The sequence below is a fragment of the Dermacentor andersoni genome, chromosome 7 (assembly GCF_023375885.2).
Source record: "Dermacentor andersoni chromosome 7, qqDerAnde1_hic_scaffold, whole genome shotgun sequence".
NCBI lineage: Eukaryota > Metazoa > Arthropoda > Arachnida > Ixodida > Ixodidae > Dermacentor > Dermacentor andersoni.
In genome coordinates this window covers 112,159,332-112,185,784 of record NC_092820.1, presented here as the reverse complement: position 1 = coordinate 112,185,784, position 26,453 = coordinate 112,159,332, and the positions used below count along the sequence as shown (strand labels likewise).

Here is a 26,453-nt window from a genome sequence, read left to right as displayed (position 1 = left end):
ATATATATATATATATATGTATATATATATATATATATATATATATACACGCTCGCACAGTGAGCAGGCAGCGTTGTGAATTTCACAGCTGGGCAAAACGTAAGAAGTCCGCTTACAATCGCGACAACAATAGTAGCACACAAGGGCTCTGTAACTCGCTGTCGACGTGTTTCCTATAGCACACACGTGCACCACGAACTCTGGCATAGACGTTTCGCTCGTTCTCTACAGCCATTCTATCTGTTATATTGCCTTTGCTTCGGTGCGCTTAATGTTCTATTATAACCCAAGTATGTTGTCGTCACATTTGCTTCACGGACGCAGGACGCTGGCTATGTAACATCAAAAACAGGGAATATGCAACCTGTATACCTTTAGTCATACCATCGTTCTAGCGCCTTATCTCTACGTTACAGAGGAGCCTTTCGGGTGAGTATATGTGATGTAATGTTATAACGAATTTAGAATCTAAACTTTTTTCTTTTCCTACAGAACACTCTTATGTTCTAGAGATGAATTGAATTGTCCGTTGTGAAGTGTGAATTATTCTTATAAAACAAAATAATTTTTGCATTGGCATGGCAATTCACAAAGTGCTCCTGCATATTCACGCCTTGAGTTCTAGCCCCTATGCTTCACGTCCATCCATTAAACGGCAATGGAGTGTTATGGGCTAGGAATTCAGCTGAAGGCGTCTGTCTCAAACTGACCAGGCACCAGCGTGCACGGCTGACAGCATTCCTGACACTGTGGCAAACTGACTAGCTTCGCACACTGGTACGAACGCTGTTTGTCGTGGTCTTCGAAGTGCTCGGTGTTGACCCACGGGAAACGTTGGGGAGTTGATGATAGGGTCTGTTCTCGACAAACATCGCGGCTGCACCGCCGCCATTATTCGCCATGTCGGCTCTTTAATTGGCTGTTCAGAGGTCACGTGTTTTCATAGTTGTGCCGTGAATGGGAAGTTTAGCAAAGCGGAATTTTGCGTTTCGATCAACATGAAGAAACGTGACGTGGTACTGTGGACTTTAACAAGTAAATCTTTTCCTGGTCCTTAGCAGTATTGAAAGCTGTATTGCGATGTTAGCGCTTTAAAAATAAAGTGAACCGTAGTGCGAAGAAGCCCGTGTAATGCATCTGCAATTTTGCGGATATGTGGTAGTGATAAGAGCAAGCTGCCACGTGAGCTTGCTGATTGGTTGAAGGAATACTTCGTGAGGTACGTCAGAGAAGGGTCCGTTTGGTAAATGTCAATTTGACGTTGCGTGACGTCGCACTGGGTCGCCAGTGCAGAAATTTTCGCCATAACTTCTCGTGCGATGAGCCAGGCAAATTATCAATATTGATCTGTCATATGAAATGGCGGCCGAGCGGCATGTGTATCGCCGCATATTCCCCGTCGCTTGGGGCCATGAAAATATTCTATTCATAACGCAAGCCCCATAACATTTGCATCGCTCGAGGGTAGTGTTAAAATTTGTCTGTTAGGCCATCATCTTTTCAAACGCGTTTATTTGAAAAAAATATTGGTTGAATGTTACCAGGCATGTGTGACATTTAACACTTCTCATTGGTGCTTTCGTATATTTATTAGGATTAAAGACTTTTCACATGACCAGAGGTTGTGACAACGGCGGCTTTTTCATTTATAAAAACAAATGTACGCAAGGTGTCGCCTTGAAGTTTGCATACGCGGTGCGAATAAGATGCGAAGTGAAAAGGAGATGGCAGCGATGGCGTTTGCAGCTTGCAAGTATCTACCTGCGGCGCGCGCAATACGAACGGTGATACACGGCCGATTCTTGCCCAGCCGAGCCGGGCTGAGTCAGCTGCGTTTGGCGAGATGGCGGTAAAACGGCCTAGAACGTACGGTGATCTCCACTGGTTGGTCACGTACGCTGACTGAACGTAGAAACAAGTGTGTTCTGAGAAACGCATCCGGGAAAATGAAGCCGCCAACGACTTTTACACAGAAGACGACTGAAGCGACCGATGCTTTCGACGGAATAATGGTGATATTTCTGCTAGCTGTTTACTAAATCCAAGCTTTCTTGCCGAGTCAGTGCACTTTTTTGTGCTTGTCTGACCTCTACCGCTGAGCTCGTTTAGCACCATATAAAAATGGCTCACTGAGGAAGTAGCTTACCGTTTCAAGCATGGTATTTCACATAGTAATTACTAGAGAGAATTCTGGCGCTAGTGCCTGTTAGAAAGAATATAATGATCCCATTCCGTCCCCTTTCATTTTTTTTCACGATCTTCTTCCCGTCTTTACTCCCCCTTTCCCTTGCCCTAGTGCAGGGTGGCAAACCGGAGGTTTTAACTCTGTTTAACCTCCCTGCCGTTCTCTCATTTGCATATCTCTCTTTCTCTCTACGTGCTTCATGTTGTCAAATAATTCGGTCTCACACTAATGATAGCCAAGCTTCCACTTCGCTTCGATGGTACAGCCACCACCCCGGAAAAAGCCACTTTTCCGGGGAAATGCCTCCACCAGGAACATATTTTTCAAGCTATGAAACCTGTTCCTCTTATTGCGAGAGCAGTAAAAGCCGCATTTATTTAACTCGAGCCGCATTTTCGCCATCGCCTTCGGCGCGCCGCCGTGATGTTGTGTATAATGTCCCAGGTCGATAACACCATCGCCGCATGTCGTATGCTGTATGTGCGAGTGAGAGCGCGCGAGCGAAGCCGACCATCGCGACTCAATCTGGCGCGCGCGAAGGAAATGGCGGAGTACAAACGCGCCGTCTTCCGTCGCGGGAAAGGCCCTTGGGGTTGGGAAGGAAGGAGGGGGAAGCGTGGTACTCCGGCAACAACTGTGCGTTTCTCGATTGGGTGCAAGGGCAACTGATGATCGCGGCTCAATCTCCCGCGCCAGATATGGAGGAAAGCGGGGAGGCAGCACGGGAAGGACGGATGGCGGCGGCCTCGACTCCGCCAACGAGTGCAAACTCTGCCCCAACGCGCGTGGTCGCGCGCGCCGTATCTTGAAAGGGACCTGCAGATAGCTGATACTTTTCTGCGCGCTGTGTTCTCGCTGCTCTGGCGTTCAAGTCATAGACCGCACAAAGGTCACTTCGCTCGCTGCTGCTGCCATACTTCTTCACACTAGCGTTTTGACAGCGAATGTCCGCGCTCATCGAGTGTGATGTGTCCGTGTCTACTTGTGCGCGCTGACAACATGCTTGTTAATTAAGTTAGTAAGCGAATGTTTCCAAGTTTATCAGGTGGATAAATCTACTATCCTTACTTCGTATAACTGTCTACTAATTTGCTATCTCAATCGATGCTTCGCCTTTCGGGCGAAACTGCGGCTTTTCCTTTTCACACACCCTAAAATGCCCTTTTTGGCTTTACAAAGGGTGGATAGAGTAAGAAAAAACATCAAAGAAATTGTTAACAACGATAATTATGAAGAGACATTTAAATGAACATTTTTGTTAAAGAAGCTCTATTCGTTTCTTTTCTAGCTTCGTTTTACATTGAAGCGGGTGCCAACTTATTCTTTCGGGCTAGTTAGATGCGTGCAGACTCATGTGGATGTTGTCACGTGGTAGTGACGGTCGAGGGCACAGCACCATAACGGTGAATGATGATACTGTGTTGGGCGTGCCTATGCCCACCAAAACAGGCTACATTCAAAGCTCAAGGAAAGCGGCGAACACAGTCGGCGGTCGTCGAAAATCTGATCAGCGGGTCAAGCGCGTCGCCTTTTATACACCAGACGTTGAATGTTCCAGAGTAATCGCTGGGACCCGCGTGTCTTCCACAAAGTGCTACACTATTCGCATCGCGCATACATGCAATCAGATTACACAAGATTCGGTGACAGACAGCGGATTAAATCATCGAAAACATTCCAGAAACTTCCGACACATGCTGACGCGGCCTGTGCTGTGCGATAACATTGGTTAGACGATGACAAGCGGTCACCCGGAAAAAATAAACAAGTACACGGGTCAATATTGTGCAGTGCCTTGTCACATCGAAGACAGTGACAATTGATTCAGATGCACACAAGTGCTCAATGCTCTTGCGTGTGGTCGTTTCTTTTTAATTATCACATGGTGTCGTCCTTGCTTATTTATTTGGCCGAAAGGTACTATGAGAAATATGGCGATGCAATTTGCTACCATAAGTAGTATGATCAAATCAAATACATCAATCTACTAATGTTGTTCTGATATGTCAGTCAAAGACGGAAGAAAGATGTCGAACCGCATTTACATTTCCTTGTTACCTTTCGAGAATCCCGTATAGTAAGTTCCGAATAATCACTTTATGATATGTACTTAATAAATGATTTCGGTATTCTGTAGAAAAGAAGGATGTGCCAGTAACATGCCGAAAGGCCCCGATTGACGAAATAGTACTTTTCGAAAAATTGTGGCGTACGTGAGCAGTGCGTACTCGGCTCAAAAACCAAAGTCTGAATCCCAAACAGCAAACCATTAATTCAAATTGTGGTCGGAAAAAGCTTTCCCTAAAGCGAAGCTTTCTTGCCTACCGTCCCATGGTATGGCCTGTGCCTATCTGAGTTGTCCTCCTCATCGATATTTTGATGAGAGATAAACCAAGGATCACCTTCAGGGTGGTTATTGCTCTTAATACAGGTATTGTCTACTCGCAGCAGTAAAAATTAATAGCTTTGCGCAGTGAAGGAGTTCTAATGCACCACACAGTTACCTAGCACATTTTCATCGACACAATGTAAAGCGCAAGCTATATTACAATAATGAAATTTCCGAAGTTATTCTTTTGCATATGTGCAATACTTTATGGAAATCGATAAAGAAGGCATTCTATTCTTAAACATGACAGTGCAGCTGGGTCGCACATGTTCTCTGTGCATGCGTACTGTTAGATTACCTTAAGCACTAACTGCAACCAAACATTGCACTTTTCAGAACTGATGTGGGCTCCTGGAATTTGTTTCATTTTGTGCATCCTGCCTCGTCTAATTGAGGCCGCGTACAGCGTTCGGAATATTCAAGCCACGTCAGAGAGGCCGAGTCTGGTTCCTCCGAGTGCAGCATCTGTTTCTCAAAGCCAGTAAGCTTTCTTCTATTCATCTTCTTACACAGAAATGATAGCTAGGAAACAAAACTATGGGGATATTCTCTCATCTTACAAAGCATCACAAACTTGGCAACACTGATTCCTACGATAGAGGGGCTGTATCAGGTGGGCGCAACCTAAGCCACTGGAACTTAGCCTCCTTGCACCGGAAGTCCGTCCTTAGTGACTTTACACCTGCACTCGCATGCCCGCGCCCTCGGCGTTCCTTCTGTTTTCCCCATATGAGAAACGTGCAATACACCTACTTCACATATCTACAAACACGAGGGTTAAAAAATTGTGCAGGTCCCATGCACTGTGGGAATCAGTGTAAGCGAAGCACTCCGTGCTGGATGCTTTGACTGACAATAATTATCGGTGATGTTGACTGCGAAAGCTTCATTTCTGCAACGTTTAGTCTAACACGAGAGCGGTTAGTTGATGTTAAACGTTACCTTGCGGGAACAACTGCTGTTTGTCTGCGCACTACACAGAACACACAGGCGGACACGTTTCCTGGAGGCGTTATTGTGCGCCATATTTCATAACCTCTGAGAGGGTTGAGCATAGTCACTGCCTCACGTGGCATATCGCATTGTGGCAGAAGTAATAAACCTGAATTGGATTACGGGGCTGTACGTGCCAAAACCACAATGGCATTATGAGGCATGCCGTAGTGGCGGACTCCACATTAATTTTTACAATGTGATGTCCTTTAACGTGTCCCAAAATCGAAGTGCACGTGCTTTTTCTATTGCGCCACCGTAGAAATGCTGCTGCCGCAATCGGGATCAAATCCATGACCTCTACCAGTGCCATAGCCGCAAAGCTGACGTAGCGGGCACAGAAATGTTGATTTGACGGTCGACAACTTCCGTTGTGTCTCCTGGACCCTGCGATGCGCTTTAATTAATGCGGCTCTGCTCCCGCGCGCCCTGCATAAGATTCCCGGCTGACACATTTGCATGGGGTTTATTTTTTATAAATGGCAGCAACGTAGTGTACCGTACCTTGAACTTAAGCTTATCCAGTTTCTCCGCAACCGCCGTTGTATGGCAGTAGCGTTTGCTTGCCTTCTCACGTCACCGGCTCCTCACGGCCCTTGTATGGGAACTGCCTCTTCTCCTCCCTCCTCCCTACAGTTCTATCTACGTCTCCTCTGGACGCGCGCCTTAGAAGAAAGGGAAGCGCTGCAGCTTCTGCAATGCTTCTGAGGGGAGTCACGGATAGTTAAAGCTGTCAAGAGGCTAATGTGGCGACCTCCAGAGGCCACTGTGCACATTCGACGTGGTAGAGTAAACACGAGTTTCACATAGTTTCACATGGTTTTAGTTTCTTACATTCGCTACTGTCGCAGATACACAATCGTGCAAGTTGTGCACCCAATATTGCGTCACTCGTGCATTTTCTTACGATGTTCCTTTCATCTAGAAAATCTGCTCAGACGCATTTGCACTGTTCAGACCCAAATTATGTTTGAGGGGTTTTCTGGAGGTAACTGGAATTTAACTGCGCCGGTATAGTGTGGCAATTCCTTCAGCTCGATTCTATTCCTTTCACACCAGCAACAACATTTAAGGACTGACCGATGTGGTGATGACCGTGGTGTAACGCCGCTTGATGCTCCGTTGAAGTGTTAAAAGGAATAGCGTTGGAATCGCTTTGCTACAATATATCGGTCCTGGTCTCTACGAGCCCATCCGGACGTCAATGACCCAGCGAGGTCACCAACGCCTTGTTCTGAAACCCAAGTGCACTCTACGTAGTCTCGTTTTTACAGATGCCTATTCAGGGGGTCACCGGCTTGCAGAAGTCTTTAAGGACAGTGAAGGCCGCTTTCTATCCTGCAACATGGTCGGTGACAGGTGAGTGCATTTCAGCACCATTGCCCTTTGTAGAAGGATAACAAAAATTACAACCATTCCACTCTATGAAGATGGAATGGCAGCGAAAGCACTTTGCTTTTCTTTTGGGAGCTTTGACTGTCGTCAGCTTTCGTTGTCATTCCAAGTTCACACAGTGGAATGGTTGTCATTTGTTTGAAGTGTGTGATGATGGGCGTTGATGTGTTTGAATGAATGATTTATTAAAGACAGTGGTTGATGCTCGATTGAGACTCTTATTTTGTCAGGGTAGTCACGATTTCTTTATGATCACTGTGATATACACTCAGTAATTCGAGAGCCACCCTGAAGATGTTGTCTGCTAGAATCAAATCAATGCACATCTGGTGATGTGTGGTAGGTATAATGGGGTTAGAGTAACATACCAGGCCAAACTCTTCCAATGTGTTTTGCATGAACCATTTCTTTTCTGGCTTTGAAATGTCCACGTTGAAGCCTCCGTTCGTGATCGCAGGTATGGTATCATCCTTTCGACCCACTGGAAATACTTGGTTATCAACTCCTTGATTTCAGACTTGGACGAATCGGGCTAGACGTACGCCCTCGGGATCACGATTCCTTCTTCCGTTTGTATAGCATAAACATCCGCACAGTCGGTGATTCTGTTGATCCCATGATCGAACGGTTGCAGTTGAATGTCGTTCTTAACGCATATAGCAACACCTGCAGCGCATGACTCCGCCTGGCGATCCCACACGACTCCGATGTAGCCGGTGCGCCATGTCCGACGACGACGAACGCGCGAGCAGTGGCACTAGCGCGTTTGCGCGGTTGGCGCGGAGAATTTTTCAGGCCTTTTTGAGAAATTTGTACGAAACATTTCGTTCAAAAACGTCTGTTGTTACCCGTGTGTCTGGGACCCCTTTAGGACCCACGTGTGACATGAGTAGTGCAAGGGCGCGTTACAGGTTCCCGAGCCCACAGCGGTATGTGCCGTTGAGCTTGGACCTTTTCTGCACTATCACCAGGATCGGTCCACATGATGTTTTTTAAGGTGAAAACGTTTCTAGGCTCACGGTGAAGTTTCTGTCAGCAGACCTGCCGAAGCGCTACCACGTCATATGAAGACACATTAAAGACAGATTAAAGAATGAAAAATGATTGGTAATGACAGTTAGTGAATGATAAGGTTAGAATAGAGATTGGTAGAGGCTAATCATCACTAGTAATGACTACTAATGAGATGTAATGACTATTATTGACTCCGAAATTACGAATATGTCTACCGATGGCTTGTAGTGACCACAATTGATTAGAAATTACTAGAAATGTCTGGTAACGAGAAGTAATAACTAAAATGACTACTAATGAATTGTAGTGACTACGAAATGACCACTATGTCTAACGACGGCTTGTAAGGACCGCACTTGATTACAAATGACTAAAAATGCTTACTAGTGAGTAGTATGACGAATTATGAAGGAAATGACTTTAATGACTATTAATGACTATGAAATGACTGATATATCTAACGACAACTTGTAACGACCACAACTGATTACAAATGACTAAAATGCTTAGTAATGACCAGTAATGACTAATAATAACTGCAATGACTTGTAATGACTACTAATCACTACGAAATGACTATTATGTCGAACGATAGCTTGTAATGATCATACTTGATTACAAATTACTAAAAGTGCTTACTAGTGAGCACTAATAAATAAAAATGACTGAAATGACTTGTAATGACTAGTATTGACTATGAAATGACCAATATGTCTAACAACAACTTGTAACGATTACCATTGATTAGAAATGACTAGAAATGCTTCGTTATGACCAGTAATGACTAATAATGACTTAAATGACTTGTAATGACTGCTAATAAGTATGAAGTGACCAACATGGCTTACGACAAATTCTAACGGCTACAATTGGCTAGAAATTACTAAAAATGCTTAGTAATTACCAGTAATCACTACTAATCACTGAAATGACTTGTAAGGGCTACTAATGACTACGAAATGACCGACATGTCTAAAGACAACTTCTAACGACTACAATTGCTTACAAATGACTAAAAATGCTTAGTAAGCAGTAGTAATGACTAATAATGACTAATGACTTCTAATGACCCATAATGAATTGTATATGTCTTGGGATTACCGAAATGAGTTGAGGTGAAGAAGAAAAGAAGAAAATATTTGAGGTGAAGAGAAGAAGGAAAGCGAAAGACAAAGAATAGAAAGAGGAAAAGAAAGAAGAGAAAGAGAAGAGGCAAAAAGAGAGAGGCGAATGATAAGAGGAGGAAGTGTAGGCTTTCGGCGTTCACCTCTTAAGAGAGATCTTAGGAGACCCTGTAATTGTTTTTTTCTGTTGCCGGATGCCGAAAAAATACGGTAGGTTAGGCATATACAGCTTTCGCTGTAAGAAAAAATAAAGTGTGACCGAACAGTGAAGTTTATTGCATACATATAATGTTGAAACATTTCAACAACGCCAGAGTTTCCCTATATAAATAAAGGAACTAATAGATACCCCTGTTCAGGCCTATAATGCGCGCAGATAGCCTGAATAATGGCTAACCATGCTATCGCAGTAGTATCGTAGAATACCGCACATCTCGCCAATTTTATTGTCGTCCTCAATGCCTGCCAATATTCGTTATCTTCTTCAGGTGACAAAACACGTATTGTGGAAGAAAATTTCGCACAACGGGCCCAGAATTCAACTGAAGCCAGAGCTCGTTAATCTCGACACCGGAGTTTTCTTCTAAGCTTCGAGTGGCAGGCGTTGGGCCATGTGCTGGGGTGTCGTTCCGACGCGACGGGTTCAGCACTTCCGAATCAGACAGACGGAATCCGGTCACATTGGGTGTAGCGTTCATAGCTGGAGCACGCCGTCACGGATTCATTACCCGTACGTGACGGTCACGATTGAGTGGGGGCTTTGAATGCTAAAGTACATTTGTGTTTTGAAGCTATGCTGAAAGAGCACAAAGGCACGAGGTGAATAAAACACCACAACAAGTCTTGTGCTGCCTTCTGTGGTTGCTTTCTAGTCCTTGGCCTTTGGCGTTGCTGCATTGGAGTTTCAAGATGAACCAACTCGCCGAAGTCAGGTTGTAGCAACCGGTGTGTCATTGGATGCGCTGAAAAGGAATGAAAGCAGCCCAAATTTGGAGTCCCGTATTAATTAATTTTATGGCTTTGAATCGTCGAGTAAATGAACATTAAGAAGGGGCAGAACCATTATATGAGGGTTTAACACTGCACTATAGAAAAGTAGGCTCTCAGCTTAATTTGACTGATTACGCTCTCTCAAGAACGATAGGAGCGCCAGCGTAATGTTAGCGATAGTTTTATTTCATTATATTTTGGCACTAGCAGTTCTTCGACCGCAGTGCCACTTACGGGTAGTGGCGAGATTCGTGTTACGTTTCGTGAAGCGTTCTTCATAAAAGAATATTAGAGCTTGTTGTTTGAAAAGTTGTAAAAGGAATTTACAGTGACAAATTAGTATTATAGTACCTCCGCTGAGAACAATAAAATATAGTAAAATAAATAGGGAAAAGACAATGGTTCCTACGTGCGCTGTCTGTCATTCCATAATCCCTATAGTATGCTTGCGCAGACACTATGGCCATATTTGCTTCCAGTAATAACACTATGGAAATTCGCGGCCGTAGAGATCACCTGAGCTCGTTTCTTCCATCATAAGGTTTTGCAGGCTGTAAGAGCCATGCTTCTCCTAAATGCTTGATGTCAGGTCACTCATCACAAAGAGCTCATGCTGTCAATTATATTTGCCGTACGTAAAACCGTGCGTAATTTTTCACGTGCTAAGCGACAGTAATGTTTTATACTTGTTACACAAGGGATCGCAGCCTATCTTAACGTTGACAAAACCGTTGTATATATTTCGTTTTAGCAATGAAGTGTGCTGGCTACCGCCATTACCGGTATTTGTCGAACACGGTGGTGATTCTTGATTCCTTCTCTTTCCACAGGAAGCTAATCGGGCAAGTCCTTTCTTTTGTTCCCATCCACCTGGTGGATCGTGTAAACAAGCACCAAATGGACCACGTAGTACACCAGTGTACACAGCGGCCGCGCAACGTTGAAGGCTCCTATTTCGGCCAACTTTTGGACAAGACACTTCAAGGAATCTTAGCATTTCCAGGTAATCACAGTGAGCCCGTGTTGGCAGTGGTGTTCTCATACAAGAGAAATACCGGGGCCGGCGTTGGCTTTCCATTTATTAGTGCGGCTCAGGGCAAGAGGAGATAAGGACAATTAAAATCACAGGGACACTAAAGGCAAACATTAAGCCAAGCTAAAGTGATAGAGTAGTACTCGAGAATCTCTAAGGCATAACTATTATGGTGAACACAGCTTTAGTAATAAAGAAATAGAGATAAATCCGCGGCAATGTTAGAGACTCCCCGGGGACATTGAAGTACTTGCACGATGACAAAAACACTCGTCAGTTAAATTTTGTCACTAGTACTGAACCATTCGTTCTACAGAACATGCTTGTATTGTTTTATAAGACGAAATAAAATGCGACTTTTCCAGTTCTATTGCATATTTTCATAAAAAGGAACTAATTGTAATTACCCGTGGCAATGACGCAGGCGGTCGAAAGGTTTCATTTTCGCTGGGCTCTGCCACGCCCACGCTTTCGCGTTTCACTAGCTTCGTTATCGCGTGGTGCTGCGTGGTTTTGCTGGCTCGCAAAACTACAACTGTAATTATCAGAAAATTCAACTTCCATGTGATGTTGCGGGATGCCTGAACGGTCTACGCCACTTGACCAAAAAGCAGCTGCAGTGGCGAATCCACCGCTCTGTCTTGGCTCGGTACTGCCGCCTGTCGGGCGCCGTTTTACTCACGGACGGCAGCAAAGGGCGGCGATGGCGCATGCAACGTCACCACTCCCCCGTTCAGGTGGCGGGAGATTTGAATTTTGCAAAAAGCATTCGGACCCTTAAGATGCAATTCTGTCATAAACTGAGCCCTTTCCTGGCGCGAAACACGCACTGCGATGTTTCTAGAATGGTGTTTAAAGAGTCCACGTCGACTTCGTATTTGCTTTTAGTGCCCCTTTAAAAGAAATGAGAGGGTGATCGCGAGTAGGAGAAATATTTTCATTTGTCGGGAAGTTGAAGGTGAAGAAGAGCCTGCGTCATTCTGCAAAAAGGAAGCCTGGCTGTTTTTATCATGCTTAGATCTAAAGTGTCTTCCGTTCTATAGCTAAAATACCTCGTTCTACATAAATCGCTGGATACACTGCAACAGGTTACCTAGAGATAGTTGCAGACTGGCTCGTTTGACAACCCTTACAAGTACTGAGTAATGTATCCGGGCTGCTTTTAACTTAAATTCAAAAACGGCGATGCACATAAGGCGGACCTGACGCATATATTGAGTAACTACCCCGGGCTAAAGCCTAGGGCGGAGCTCCAACCTAATAACACTCCGGACTGGGTGGTAGCGGTGTCCAATTCGGATCGCGCAGTCCAGCTGCGGACCGTGAACTGGGCTGTGGAGATTGCCGAAAGTCAAGGGCTAACGGCCGTGGCACGCCGCATGGTAGAAGAAATAACCAATCAATTCACATAATTCTAGGATCTGACGAAAGTAAAGTTTCCCTCCTCCTCCTGTGGCTCCTCACTGTGGCCTACAGTATCAAAACTAGTTAGAACAAAAAGTACCTCGATTGCAATCAGTAACGCACCCGGGATCTTTGCCGGGGGGGGGGGGGTGAATTTCTGTGGGGGAGGTGGAGCAAGCACTTTGCATAATGTACAATTTCCTTGCTTTAGCCAGAGGAATCCAAAAGCAAATAAAATACCTAATAATTATAGAAATAATGACACCAAGGATGGTGATGATGTTTATTTCTTCAGCGTTCTACTCAAAGGCTTGAAAGAGCTTGATTGGGCCAAGAAGCCGGCCTGCAGAGCAGTGCACGGGGTAATCCGTTGGAGGTCTCACCTAAACGGTCGTGGCAGCAGCGAGTGGTGGCAGTGTCTCAAGAGGTCACTTGCGACTGATGGAGTGGGAGAACTCAGGAATGTCAGTAATAGCGTGGATAGAGCACCCAAATAATAATGTGTATTTCACAAGCTGTCACTCGCGCGCCGCCAGCGCGAAGGCGTCGACGTCATATAAAAGCAGGTTTGGTCGATCCGTACGCAAGCAGACGCAGTGAAGGAAGCAGAGACGGGTTGAAAACAAAATAGCTTTATATCTGACGAGATAAAGTACAAGAACGAAGCAAATCAAATCAAACTAGCATGATTTACACATAATATCGATGAATGTTCAATACAAAAAATCCACGTAAGGGGACGCTGACAGTTACACACCTAGGCATTAGGATAGGTCATCAGTTAGAGCTTGCAATGTACATGGTTCTGTTTACCAGTAATTCTGAAATACAGAAGTTATGGTACATGTTAGTCCGCCGGCCGCGTTGACGAATCTCCAACGACTGGAAAAAAGTCGCGAAGAGTTCTGGCAAATCTGGCGACGGATGGAGCTGCAACGTTCAGACCAAGCAATGTCTTTTTTTATTTTTTCCGGTACTAACCCCTTTCGGCGCTTCCACGATTTGAATGGGCCGTTTTCCATTTGTTTTCATATAGGGTCAGCGGCCTGCCCTATACAGGGGCCGCGGTGAACGTTTCCTTCCTACCCTGCTTATTCGTATGTTCCTTCAATTAATAAAACTCTTGTTACTAGCACGCCTTAATCAGTACGTCGCCGACTTGGAAAGATGTCATTACGTGATCGACTGTTTGTACTATTAAAAACAAGCGAAAAAGCGAAAACAAATACCGAAAAATCGGGAACGACGACCTACAGGCATATTCATGTATCTCGTCTAAAACCACTCATTTTGGAGGACTCTCAAACTGGCGTTCCAAGTAATGACGCTATTGAGAAGAAGACGGTCTACATTCTGCAGATTGAAGTCCAGCTGCCGTATCTTCGTCGCCAATTCATCCGAAATTTTCTTCGGTGATAGACAAACTTCTCGGTGAATATTTAGCAAAGCTACACCATTTAGCGTCAGTTCCCCAGTTGTGTTGCGAAGGTACGTTTTCAGATGCCTGAGAGTTGAGAAGGACATCTCACTTGTATATTTCACTGGGAGAGTGGCCATTATTTGAAGAAGCTTCTGGATCACAAGAAAAATGGCAGCTGGGCAGGATTCAACGGCTTCCATCGGCTCGATTGGGCATTTTTTAAGCCGTTGAAGCTTCTTGTACCTGAGATGTAGCTATCCCTCAGAAGACGACGCGGAGTTCCCGACATCGGAATGGTGGCACTTACAGAGAATTCGCAATGCGTTCCCGTCATCCTTGCTCGGCAATAGCCTTGGGGAAGAAGGCGGCATAACTTTGACTCCGGCAAGAATGTTCTTGTGCTCCACGAATCTCTCATCGATTTCTTCTGTGAAAGCTTTGAGGAATGGAATGGAATACAGAACGACGGAGGTATTCCTCCGGAGTTGACGAAGTCACATTTGGGCGCATCGTTTGTCGATCAACGACCCTCGGCATTTCGATGACCAAGGCAGGCTTCTCACAAACTGACAAAATATGCTCAAACAGTTCACGAAATACCTCGTGAGCTCGGGATCGCAGGTTATGTGCAGTTGGCAAAAGGTTCTCAGCTAACATGAGAGAGGATGAAAGCTCCATGTTTGCAGTTTGCAAATATTTGCAAAAAGTTTGCAAGAAGTTAGAATCCTTTCCACCGCAAACATAGAGACAAGAAATTCGCTTTTTCCTCTGCAAAGCTCTCAGTAGGATTTGAACATTTGACGAAGACTCCCAATCATCCCAGTTGTCGGTAATGTATAGCAGAGCAGACAAAACAGGGTGGAGAGTATTTACAAACACGTTGAGACCATCCTGCTTCTGAACCCATGGGATTGCACAAAGCGACTTCAAGCGGGACACGTGAGCTGTGCGCATCAACTTCTCAATTTGCACACCTAGGCGAGCTTGGCGCTTTGGACTCGCATGAAAAAACTCATAAACCTTCGCCATTGCTCCCATGCAGTTTCTGATCTGAGCATGTACTTGACAACCTAATTCGGGCTATGAGAGCCACAGTAAACATAGATGTCATTAAGGCACTGCTGCCGGACGTGTGCTTGAACACCGTTGTAAGCACCGCTCATTGAAGCTGCATCGTCATACCCTTGAGCTATGGGGTACTCTGTTGCTATAACTATATCATTAAAGCTGTTGAGAACCATTTTTGCCAGGCTCCTCCACGTTAGGTCAGTCACAGGAGCAAACTGCAGAAACTCTTCTCGGATTTCGATTTTTTCCATGTCCACATTGCGTGCACAGAGCGAAAGCTACTCAATGCCGGCGATATCGGATGTCTCATCAGCCAATACTGCAAAGCATTTCACAGCATTCACTTTAGAAACAAGCTTTCTCAAGATAACGCTATTACGTGCTGAAATTATCTCGTTTTGTGTAAGTTGCGTTAGTGCCACATTCTAGATGACATTTTGGAGACTCATCGCCGTTGCAGGCCCGCAACCTAAGAAGCGCCTTAAAATTTTTCTTTCTCAGCAGGCTCAGTGGAGAAATCCATTCGCCTGCATCTCTATGACCTCAAAGAGCGACTCCCTGCTTTCCCCACCAGACTGCTGTTGTAATAACAGGAATCAAGCCTTTTTCTATTTCTGGCTACTTGCTCTCTTAGCCCGCGCTCAAGATCCTGATCAATGGGGTTTTTTCTGCCTTCTAAAATTTTCAGACAATACTATGCAGCAAGGGCGCTGTTCCTGCGAAACGACGTTTTCTCGTGGTCATTAAAATCATCAACTGCATTCTGTCAGTTGTCGAACTTTGACAACACAAGTTTGCCAGCGGGCAAACCTCACGCGCCGGCACCAGGCGGAGCGAAAAGGGCGCAAAACTTGCAAAATGCGCCGTTCTCCTTTTTTGAATAGACGAGCCAGTTCCATCGCTGCAGCCACCGGTACTGAAACATCACATTCCTCGTGCCGATCGGCCTGAATGGAAAGTTTGCAACAGGCGTTCATGCGCTCGTCAGTAGCTTTTTTCTCTTGACATCGGTGATCTACCAACGATAAGCACAATTAATAAACAGGCGCTAAGCAGAATTGCTTGCAATTGCAGCGTCAAGGTTCAATTCGTCATTTACAGTGGTATAAAGCTTGAATTGTACAAGCAAGTGTGATTTCATTGAACGACATTTTGGTAAAAGCACTTGAATATAAAAAAAAATATAGGATTTATTTCCAGCGGAGTACCCGTAACAAAACAAGAATAAATATAATGATCGAAATCAGGGGCGCTTCAGAAACACGTGTGAGAAGGTGGGTAAGACTGACTCGACCAGTTTGTAACACTAGCGATTTCTGTTTGAGGGTCCTAAGACACAGCAGAAATTTAAATTCCAGATGACAAGCAAAAGAATTAAACGTCGCATGGGAGAAAAAAAAAGACAGCAATCGAACTCGGCGTTACCTTAGGAAATGAAAATCGTTCAGAAATGAAGTTTTTTTCGGGGATAAGTGAGGCCAAAAAGCATACGGCAATAGGCAAATTACAAAACAAAATAGCAATACCTAAAGCATATTTTATTGCAGAGCCTAACTATTATCTTGCAGAGCCATAAGAAGCGATCCATTTGATCAACAGCTTTTTTGATGCGCTGTGAAATATTAACGTAGACACTACAGCATCTGGTGAAAGGAATACGGCACTTCAAGTTTTGCTCAGATTAGCCAACATTCACCTTATTGGGGAGTCTAAAAAAAAAGATTTCGACATGAAGTATTTTATAAAGTGGCCGTCGTGTTACTTACAATTCCCAAATCAAGCAACGCCAATTGTGCTCGTTCGGGGCATTGCCGAAGTATAAGAGCCAGTGGCTCGTACCCATTTGCCCATACATAACCAGTGCACCAAGTTCTTCATACTGGAGGCGCAAGATGTATGAGAACATAATTATGACTCCAAGATCATCGAGGATATTTAGGTCAAGAATGAAAATGATCGTTTTAAATTTTTACATTGTTTTTATTACGACTGCTCTTTAACACCGTTGTATAAAACCCCCTCGGCCTTGAAATATTAACTTATTTCGAATTTGATGGCGGTAGCATACTTAGATTGTAAAGTGCGTGTCAGTGTTGGACACAGCTTCCACAATAGCAGCTTTTAGTTACTTTTTAACGTTGTATGTGTCCAGTTAGTCTGCTTCTCCGTAGCACTGTCCACACGTATCAGCGTTGCAGGTTTATGCTGAAAACAGGGGGACGGAATCTTGAGGATCACGCGGCCGCAGATGCTGACGCGAAGCCGCTACTGAGTCACGCAAGCTCTGTGCGTACACCCAAATCCATTGCTTTGGAACGGCGCGTAATGGCACCGCATGCATGGTTGTTGATTCTACCACTGCAAACTGGTCTGGAATGGTCATAATTGCCTTTTCAACGTTGTCACTCTTCACGGCCTCCACTTGCTGCAAGAACGCAAGCACCTGAATGCTGTCTGATTGCTTGCAGGAGTTATTGCGCTTGCTCTAGGTGATAACTGGCCCCACTACAAAAAGAAACCATTTGGTGACATTCAAGAAGGTGGGGATCTCCAAGAAGCTGTCATTTGCATGTAAGGCAATTTGGACGACGTATGGCTTCATTTCCGGCGTTAAACTGGAAGATTGAACCTTAGACATGCTATAGATAGGTGACAAACGGGTTGTTAAAAAGGAATTTAGGCGCTTAGGTAGAAGAAAAAGGACTGTTGATATCTAGGGTAGTTCGAACCTTGTGCTCAAATACATCAGCCACCCGATATTTGGGCACACACCGAATGACCCAATTTGTTCCTCCTCGGCAAGACAGCTTCCGCGAAATGAGGAAAATAACCAAATACAGCCTCGCCTGAAAACTGACCTGAATCAGGTTAAAAGCACACTACCTTCTTTAGAATCTAATCACCTGTAGGTTGCCCTCTGCCTCACATTAAGCTGCTCAGTGTGCGTTTGTGATGATGTCGTAGTTCCGCGTAAAGATACTGTGAAATATTTTTATTTACCAGGATCATTCGTACGAAAGAAACATTTCGCAGAAGATAGGCCCTTACTATGGGCACATGTTGGCCCGGCGTGATATGCGTGACGACGAAAGCCACTGACCTTAAGAGGAAGCTTTACTCATGGGGCTCCTCGCTAAACAGAAGGGGCTTTTTTTTTGGTCGTGCACCGCACCGAATTTGATGAGCCTTGTGACATTTAAACAAGGCAAAAAGATTGAATCATAAATGCAGTAAACTGATTTTAAGTTAAGTCCATCTTTTTCTTTAGGGGTATTCTTTAAAAAATATATACAAGAAAGCGAGACGGGAATTCAGCTTAAACTATTTTCTCAGCAATGAAAAATAATATCACAATACTTCAAACTGCACCAGATGTCAGATCTGATGAAAAAGAAATTGATCGATTTTACACAGCTTTGTAATACACGACTGATTTGCGAGTAGAACGTTTGTAAAACTCTTCTAGACACTAGACACTAAGACGTAAGCTGTAATCTGATTTGTGTAGTTGCAATGCTGTAAAAGATGACATGCGAGTAATCATAAAACCACACGAATTTTATGAAACACAGAACCAGTATATCTTTGTTTCATCCTGACCTTTGGGTTTTAAAAATTTGCGCTTCAGTTTCGCTTAACGTTCCCGATCTGGGGCAATTTTCGTAAACCATTAGAACCGCTAAATTCACATTTTGCCAAGAGTAGGTACAAATATGCTTTTAATAAAATCAAAGAATTTTTGCTCTAGTTCAGCGGTTCTCTTCAGAGCATTTTTACGTTTCGCAGGTGTTAAAATAAGAGCGTGTCCCAAAGTGAAACTTCCTCTAGCTGGATGTATTGGTTACGCGAAATTGGTATTGCGCTTTAAGGTATGTGAAAATGCCCCAGCGCAGGAACCAAGTGGTGTGGCGCTGGTAACGTGGCCAGAAACTACACGGATCTGGGAGAGGCCCCAGACGCAGACGTATGCTGCCGTGACCACGACTTTGCTACGGAGAGCATACCACCCCACATGTCAAGCCACGGATTGCAGAACCAGTATCTTTATACAATGTGAGCCCACTTTGTCATGCATTTGTGCCCTGGAATGTGACGGTTCTTGCAATGAAGCAGACGAGTTTGCATTTGCCAAGTAGTGAGCGTCTTCTTTCATCGAGTATGTTGACCACACTAGTTATGGCCCGTATGAGAGAGGAGAAAAATGTACTGAAAAAAATGTAAGGAGGGAAAATATGGCAGCGCCCTTTAGGCTATTATGCACGTGGGAGAGGCAAAGAGCGCTAAGAAAAATAAAAAGCAAAGAAAGTCAATGTGCACATACCCATAGATGTATGTTCCCTCAAATGTTTGAAACGTATAAACGAGCGAAGAATCATGGACGAGTCAGGATATAGGACTGGCGCTAAATTACAGCTGATTTACATTAGAACCATAACCAACCTCTTCAATTTTTCCTAAATATACAGGTCTTAACAAAGCTGACGTACTTATGTGAAATCTAAATTTTGCTCTGAAAAGGTTCGTTGGAATGCTTCATATGCTTCAACGATTGCATCCGGTTCACCTTCACTGATAACATGTTTTTCAACATGGCGTAATGTCTATTGTGATAAGGCGGTTACACCAGTCATTTTTCTGAGCCGATGCCCCGTATCCTTCCTCTTTACAGCTAATTTTGTACTTGTTTATATTTCAAGTACCTGGCAACTCGACCAATACCGCACATTGTTAACATGCGGAAGTTTAATCACAAGTGTTTCTATAGTCCAGTTGCTTTCAAGAAATGAATTAGCATTTTGATGGCCTTGTGCATACCGGAGTTGCCTGGTCAAGGTACCAGAATCTTTGCATTTTAGAATGGTGTATTGTCTAAGCAATTTTGACTAATATTTTAGGGTTTTCAATAGCGGTGACCCCGATTTCACAGCCTATCTCTGTCGGTCAGGTAGAGATCTAATGATCCATTCGGCTGCACGTTACTCAAGTAATCACCATGCCTTCTTTCAGAAAAATGTTTCAGGTGTCAGTGCCTTAATATTTTCTTAGAGGATCGATCAACGTATCGGGTTCAAGTAACGAAAATGAAGTTTAATTTCAGTGGCATATGCATTGCGGAGGAAAACAGTAGATTTTAACGAAATGTTCACGCCTTGTCTACTAATACCGGCGAGAACTGAACATTAGTACATGGGATTTTACATTACTTGGGACAGCGGCTACACGCTGATGACTTATTGAATAGTGGAACGAATGTGTCCGGAATAGCTTAAAACGCTGAAATTTGCTTGTTACTTGGCATAAAAATTACGTATTTGCTTGAAATTGAAGCGAAATTCTAAAGAGCTCTATGCCAAAACATTGTGTGCTTTGATGCCTTCACCGGCCATGGACATGACACTTATACGCAAACAATGGCTTATTTCTCCCAGCCAGGATAACAATAAATTGCATGTAGTGCAAGGAGACATATCACGCAGAATGGATTTATTGCAATAAGATAGGAAGTGAGTACGGGATATTTTAGTCTAACGAAACAAGTTGAGACAAGAAGACAGCTTCAACTGAAGATATTTCATAGTGTTCATCGCTTAGAAACAGCTTTCTGAACTAACGACGTCATATGTCTACTCTATGCGTTCCGAAACGTCAAATGACACTGATGTGGTCGTTTACCAGAAAAAAATGTGTGTTCTTTTGTCGATCCCTTGGACTGCTTAATAAGACGCCGCTTGCCACAACTCTTGCTATATAATTGGCACGTTTGCTTGTCCGCGAAATACGCCACATCATTCAGCTTGGGCTGATATCATTAGACACACAATCCTGTGCTAACCCAGTAAGGCTTGGTATAACGTTGCAAAAGCGAACTGTTAGTAGTGAATAAAAAAAAAAACTATTCATAATTTTTCTTGCAAGATCTTAATACGAAATACTATAAAGGTTGTCCAAAATTATAGTATACTGTAGTGTTGAAAACATGATAGTAGTCTGTGTTGTGAAAAAAAGAGCATTTTAATTCACACCCTGGTGTTCTAACGAAGCCGCATCTCTCCATTTACGCTTTGTCGTTTATGCAGCATTATCTCCAAGAACGACAGCGCCAAGAGTTAAAACAAGAATGCGCCATCGTTTCAAGTATGGCAGTACCAGCTGTGAAGAGAACAAGCCATAACATGACTGAAAAAGCTGCGCAGCAAACATGCAGGCGTTAGAAAAACCTAAATGTGATTTATGGTAGAAGTAACTTAACTGTTTTATATATTGCTGTGGTACTTTTCTTGCTCCCTGAACATACATACCATTTACGTACATTATTTTTACGTATGTACAACTAGTTTATTATATGTTTCATATGTTCCGGCATTATAAGGAACTTATCTATTTCAAATATTTTGTTGACAACCGAAAATTATTTGCAGCGATGATGTCTTTTGTAGCAATAAACTATTGCCCACTTTCAGTAAAAGCTGACAATCCATTCAAGAAATGTCGTCCACATCGACATGTCCTATGTAATTCGCAATGTAATTGAAATGCATTGAACCCTGGGCCCGTGCACAAATATACACAAGTAGATGTGAAATTTTGGAAATAAATATCAATCGAATGGAAATTTCAGTCTTTGCAGTCCAAATTTTATGTGCTCATACATCGCAAGTGTTTTATTAACAACGTTTATATTTCAAAACTGTGATAATGCTCTGAATATATGGGTCTCACACAATATTCTATTTTTGCGAGAGCTTTAGCACTTAATTTACGCATCGTTAACCTTGCTTTTACAGGACGAGTTGTACGGCAGATAAACTATTTTTCAACTGTCTCGCGAAAGCCACAAGTGTCACTGCTCTTTCTGTTGGTGTCACCTATTTTGACATACTTAGGACAAAATGCTACAAGTTTGGTCATCCAACAAAATGCGTCGACAAAGAAAGGTGAGATTACCACGACTCAAGGTATTGTGGCCACTCTTTCTTAACTATTGCAGCTATAGGGGAATTTTGCGTGGATAGAGCTGTTAGCTGAATACGAGATTCACAAGGCGTAATATTTACAGGTATTTGGAGTACCAGTTATTTGGGTAACGAGCAGGTTATTCGTTTTCAAGATAGGATGTGGTGGGCGCAAGAAAAGGAATACGACCCGTCGCCTTTATTCTTTCATCTTTCACTCACTTGAGGAACTTTTCAACTTCAGCCTTCAGCCCGGTAGCTTCTACCTCCTCCCAAATCAAGTGTCGAGATTATTACCTGTGAGACTGAGGCTAATTCTCCCATAGACCAGCTTAACGACACCGATGCTAAAGTTAAGTTTTGCAGGTTTACAGTCACAGCTAGCTTTATCTTGTCGCTGACACCATTTTCATGATGATAGCTTCGTGTACGATTTTTCAGCCAAGTTGTGTCATTGCCAGTGATAAACAAGACCAGCGGTAACTTATAACTCGGAATTTTAGGTAAGAGTAGACTGGTTACCGTTTCTTCATGGCCCGAAAACTGTGCTCAGAGAGAACAAGACGGCGTTAATGAAATATTTTTTCCATGTAGCAAAGTTGCAGCCGCCGTCTGATCGCATGAAGCATTGGCCTTGTTATCGTATTCTACTATGCATTCAACAATTAACCAACAATGATTATGTCGCGCACATCATCCCACCGACTTACCACGAGACCGTTCTGTTAACTCAAACGTACGCGATGCTGCGGTACAAGCACATCACGGAACAGACGTAGCTTTGTGTCAGGGAGGAGACGAAGTGATATTTGAAAACATTGCACGCTGAGTAGTTATGTTATGACAAAATAATGAACCTTTTATAAAAGCCTGCTACTGGATTCCTAAACACTAAAGGTTCTGCATGGGGTTGATTTGCAGCTGTATGTGCAACGAGCTTTCTATCGTTCTAGCAGCTTGTTGGATTGTTGGATAACTGGTATCACGGAATTTTGTGGTGAGCATCTCGTTATAACCCTTCTTTTTATGAATTTCTGATGCTGGGGCGACGTTTTGCTGCGCACCAGCGAAGAAATAGGAGCAAAATAGCGTTTATTTCGCTGGTTTATTAAGGCCATAGATAAATATATTGTGGATATTATGTTGCAGCAGGCGAACTGTTGTCTGTGCAGGTTTGTTCAGTATTGTAGCAGTAGAAAATTCACAGTGTGCAAGAATAACTCGTAAATAATGCATGGCACCAGCTGCTGCTTATCTACGTAGAATTTTTTTTTCGAAAATCACAGTGATCTTGTAGCACAATGAGGTCTGCTCAGGGACATTACCTGAACCAGCAGACATGGTTTGCCACTGGTTCATTTAGTGACATAAAGCAAAAAGGGAATTACTGAACCTTTTTTAATAACCACAAAAACACTCCCAGCTTTACTCAGGGAATTTCTGCCTCTGTAAGAAATGCACCTGATACGTGGTAAAGCAATGTATGTCGCAGGCTACTTTTGAAGTAGCTGTTCGAAGTAAAATAATGAATAACAAGAAGCAGAAAACTGAATGTTACAACTCCTTTTGCAGGTTGCGAGGGCCAAAGCTGAGGGGACCATGTAAGCAATTCAAGATAGACATAATGAAGCTCAAGAAATGGCGTATTTACGACCCACCTAACTTTTTTGAGGCTTTCTTCAAGGCGAAAGTAATCGGGAAGAACGCGAGAGTACTATGGACATGTGAAGAATAAGATGTGAGGAATGAAACATTGCCAGTCTTGGAAAGCTCTTATTTCCCATGTTTAGAAGCGCGACAGTAGCAGCGAGCGAACTGATCTTCTTGCTGCGTCTCGCATCAACGCGAACTATGCCGCGAAAACACAGTGCACGATAGACTCTGTACCAGCCATACATGGCTTTGAAGATACAGCGGCCCGTGTGGACGCGCACAGCCACCCGAGCCGCCCGCAGTAAAACGTGCCTCCCTCCCGAAATCCCCCACCCCATGCCCACCCAGGAGCCTTACGCGCGACGGAAGGTGGCAGGCTTCCTCTCCGCCTCCCTCCCTTGCGTGTGCAAGATTGAGGCGCGATCATCGGCTCGCCGTCGCACGTTTTCACTCGCACATACAGCATACTGCGCGTGGGGACGAACTTCAAGCTCTTCCACTTCATATGGAACCTCGCGGTGGCGTTAGTCCTCCCAAGACACCGAGAAAACTTGCCTCTAAATCTCATGACGGTTTTGAGCAGTGAAATACGGAATTTACTAAAAACGCTGCAATTACTGACGCAAATAATTTTTGTGCGCAGATGAGCCATAATATGTCCCCCAACCTCCATCTGCACCAGATATGAACTGTGTCAGGCTGAAGTCCGTAAGGATAGCTGGGAAATATTTTATGCGCCTGTGTAGCACATGTACAATTATTTGGGGCGTTTTTGTAAGTAGTTTTCTGTAAAAGCCATTTTTAACGTGATTCTGGGAAGTTACCGCAAGAAATTTTGAAACTTGAAGGAAGGGACAACACAACCGGTTGTGTTCCTTTCTTCCTGGCCTACACCCACACTCTGCTATGTTCCATCTTAAACCTACATACTTTGCTCATGAGCAAATGATTTATAACCTGACCCCCATCGCCTGCACTTTAGCAGCACATGACCCTTAACAAGATTTCCCTTTGCTGACGTTAATGCCAGGTGTTTTTTTTAGAGGATATGGCTAAAGGTACGTCCGACGTCTCTTTCCAACCTTTTTCACAGGTATGTTATACAGATTCGGCAACGTTCTTGTGGAAGTGCGTCCGACGTTGAGTGTACTTTTTGCCCCCGTTTCACGTTTGGATACATCGGGCCTGAGCGTGTCGAACAGCTAAATAGATGTTTTCTTCGTGTCAGCGCTTATGATTTTTTTTTTGTGCAGCGTGCCTGTGTCCGCGCGGCTCACGCTAATTGGCGGGCTCATACTTGCTGTAACAACTGCCGCATAGAGTTGTACAGCGCTGATGCGCGCTTTCAAAGCACGAAAAACACATCTCCCGTTGTGGCCCTAGACGCGATACTATGACAACGTGCGATCATCGCAAACACAGAAATGCTGCAATTACGTTTCGTTTCCGATTTACTAAGTGATAGGTGTAAATCCTTTCCTGTTGCAGCATTCCACAGTTGCGAAGACGTCACACGTACTCGAAAGTGCTATCGACAAATAACAAAATAGTTAAGGAAATGAGGCAGAGAATCGCAAACCTCCGCACAGTTAGCTCAGCTGACCGCTCTGTCCGTCGCTCTCCGGTTTCTTCGTGCGCAGGCGCGAGTGACCCTTGTGGTACCGTTTGCTTTGCCGCTCAAGGCACTTCCTTCCCGACGCTTCTTAGGGACAGTGCTTGAATCGTAGCTCTCGGCTAACCACTAATCAAAACTTCGAAATTGATAGCGTGAGCTACAGCGCTGTATTAGACGTCGTCGTCATGCACGCGATTGAAGGCCTTTTTGACTCGGTCAATAGAATAAGCACAATACAACTTTGATGCTTATTCATCTGCTTAAAGTAGTGAATTCCGTATGCATGGGATTTTGCTCAAAGAGGAACAAGAAAAGACGCCACACAGCACACTTCCATGGTAATTAGTGCCAACGCGACTGAAGGCCCGACACACGCGGTGGCTGTTTATCTTCAATACGTGCGCAAATTGTACGCAGAACATGCGTAGAGCACACAAAAAAGATCTTTTAGAAATGTCGAAATCAATAAAAAATCATGTGGCAGAATGCTGAACAATTTCTAAAAAAAAAAAATAAATTATGGGGTTTTACGTGCCAAAACCACTTTCTGATTATGAGGCACGCCGTAGTGGAGGACTCCGGAAATTTCGACCACCTGGGGTTCTTTAACGTGCACCTAAATCTAAGTACACGGGTGTTTTCGCATTTCGCCCCCATCGAAATGCGGCCGCCGCGGCCGGGATTCGATCCCGCGACCTCGTGCTCAGCAGCCTAACACCATAGCCACTGAGCAACGACGGCGGGTGAACAATTTCTAGTCCATGATTAACATTAGAATAGCGAAACTATCAAGTGTGTCATCTTGTTCGCGTTGCAGTATTTTCTCTAATTGCTACGCTGAATACATGGGTTGGAAACTAATTCAAGAGTTTTTTCATCTGTTTAGCTTTCGCACGTGGCAGCTTACCGGACTTGGCGAAAGATTTCTTGCCGCGATACAGTTCATAAGGTAAGACGTCATTATCGCTGCCAGACAGCCACACGCGTCAGACCATAGGGTCACACTTGCAAGTAGGGTAGTTCTGCTATTCTTACATGCGCTACAGACATGTAAAAACTGCAGAATAAACGTATTGTAGAAATACAGCAATAAACGTACTTATCCATACAACCCTATGGTGCATTAGGTCTGGCGGTTGAGCGGCGGTGAGGACGTGTTGCTTGAGGTCACTTGCCATAATCACATCTAAATGGCGAAAATCTTTTTGCCACATCAG

At 44.0% G+C, this 26,453-nt stretch overlaps 1 protein-coding gene across 4 annotated transcripts in view; it reads left to right on the top strand.

Moving 5' to 3' along the window:
• Window positions 1–215: 215 nt before the first annotated feature.
• LOC126533974 (phospholipase A2-like) overlaps window positions 216–26,453 on the top strand; it is a 38,875-nt gene continuing 12,637 nt past the window's right edge. The window contains exons 1-8 of one of the 4 annotated variants that reach the window (XM_055072522.2): window positions 216–429; window positions 4,911–5,055; window positions 6,828–6,926; window positions 10,921–11,093; window positions 18,909–19,068; window positions 21,801–21,950; window positions 22,890–22,965; window positions 23,541–23,723. In XM_055072522.2, coding sequence (XP_054928497.2) covers window positions 4,916–5,055; window positions 6,828–6,926; window positions 10,921–11,093; window positions 18,909–19,068; window positions 21,801–21,950; window positions 22,890–22,944 — 777 coding nt within the window. In that variant the 5' untranslated portion in view covers window positions 216–429; window positions 4,911–4,915 and the 3' untranslated portion in view covers window positions 22,945–22,965; window positions 23,541–23,723. Of the gene's footprint in view, window positions 430–4,910; window positions 5,056–6,827; window positions 6,927–10,920; window positions 11,094–18,908; window positions 19,069–21,800; window positions 21,951–22,889; window positions 22,966–23,540; window positions 23,724–26,453 lie in introns of those variants that run through there. The other 3 variants (XM_072289096.1, XM_050181186.3, XM_055072523.2) reach the window with 3 other exon arrangements.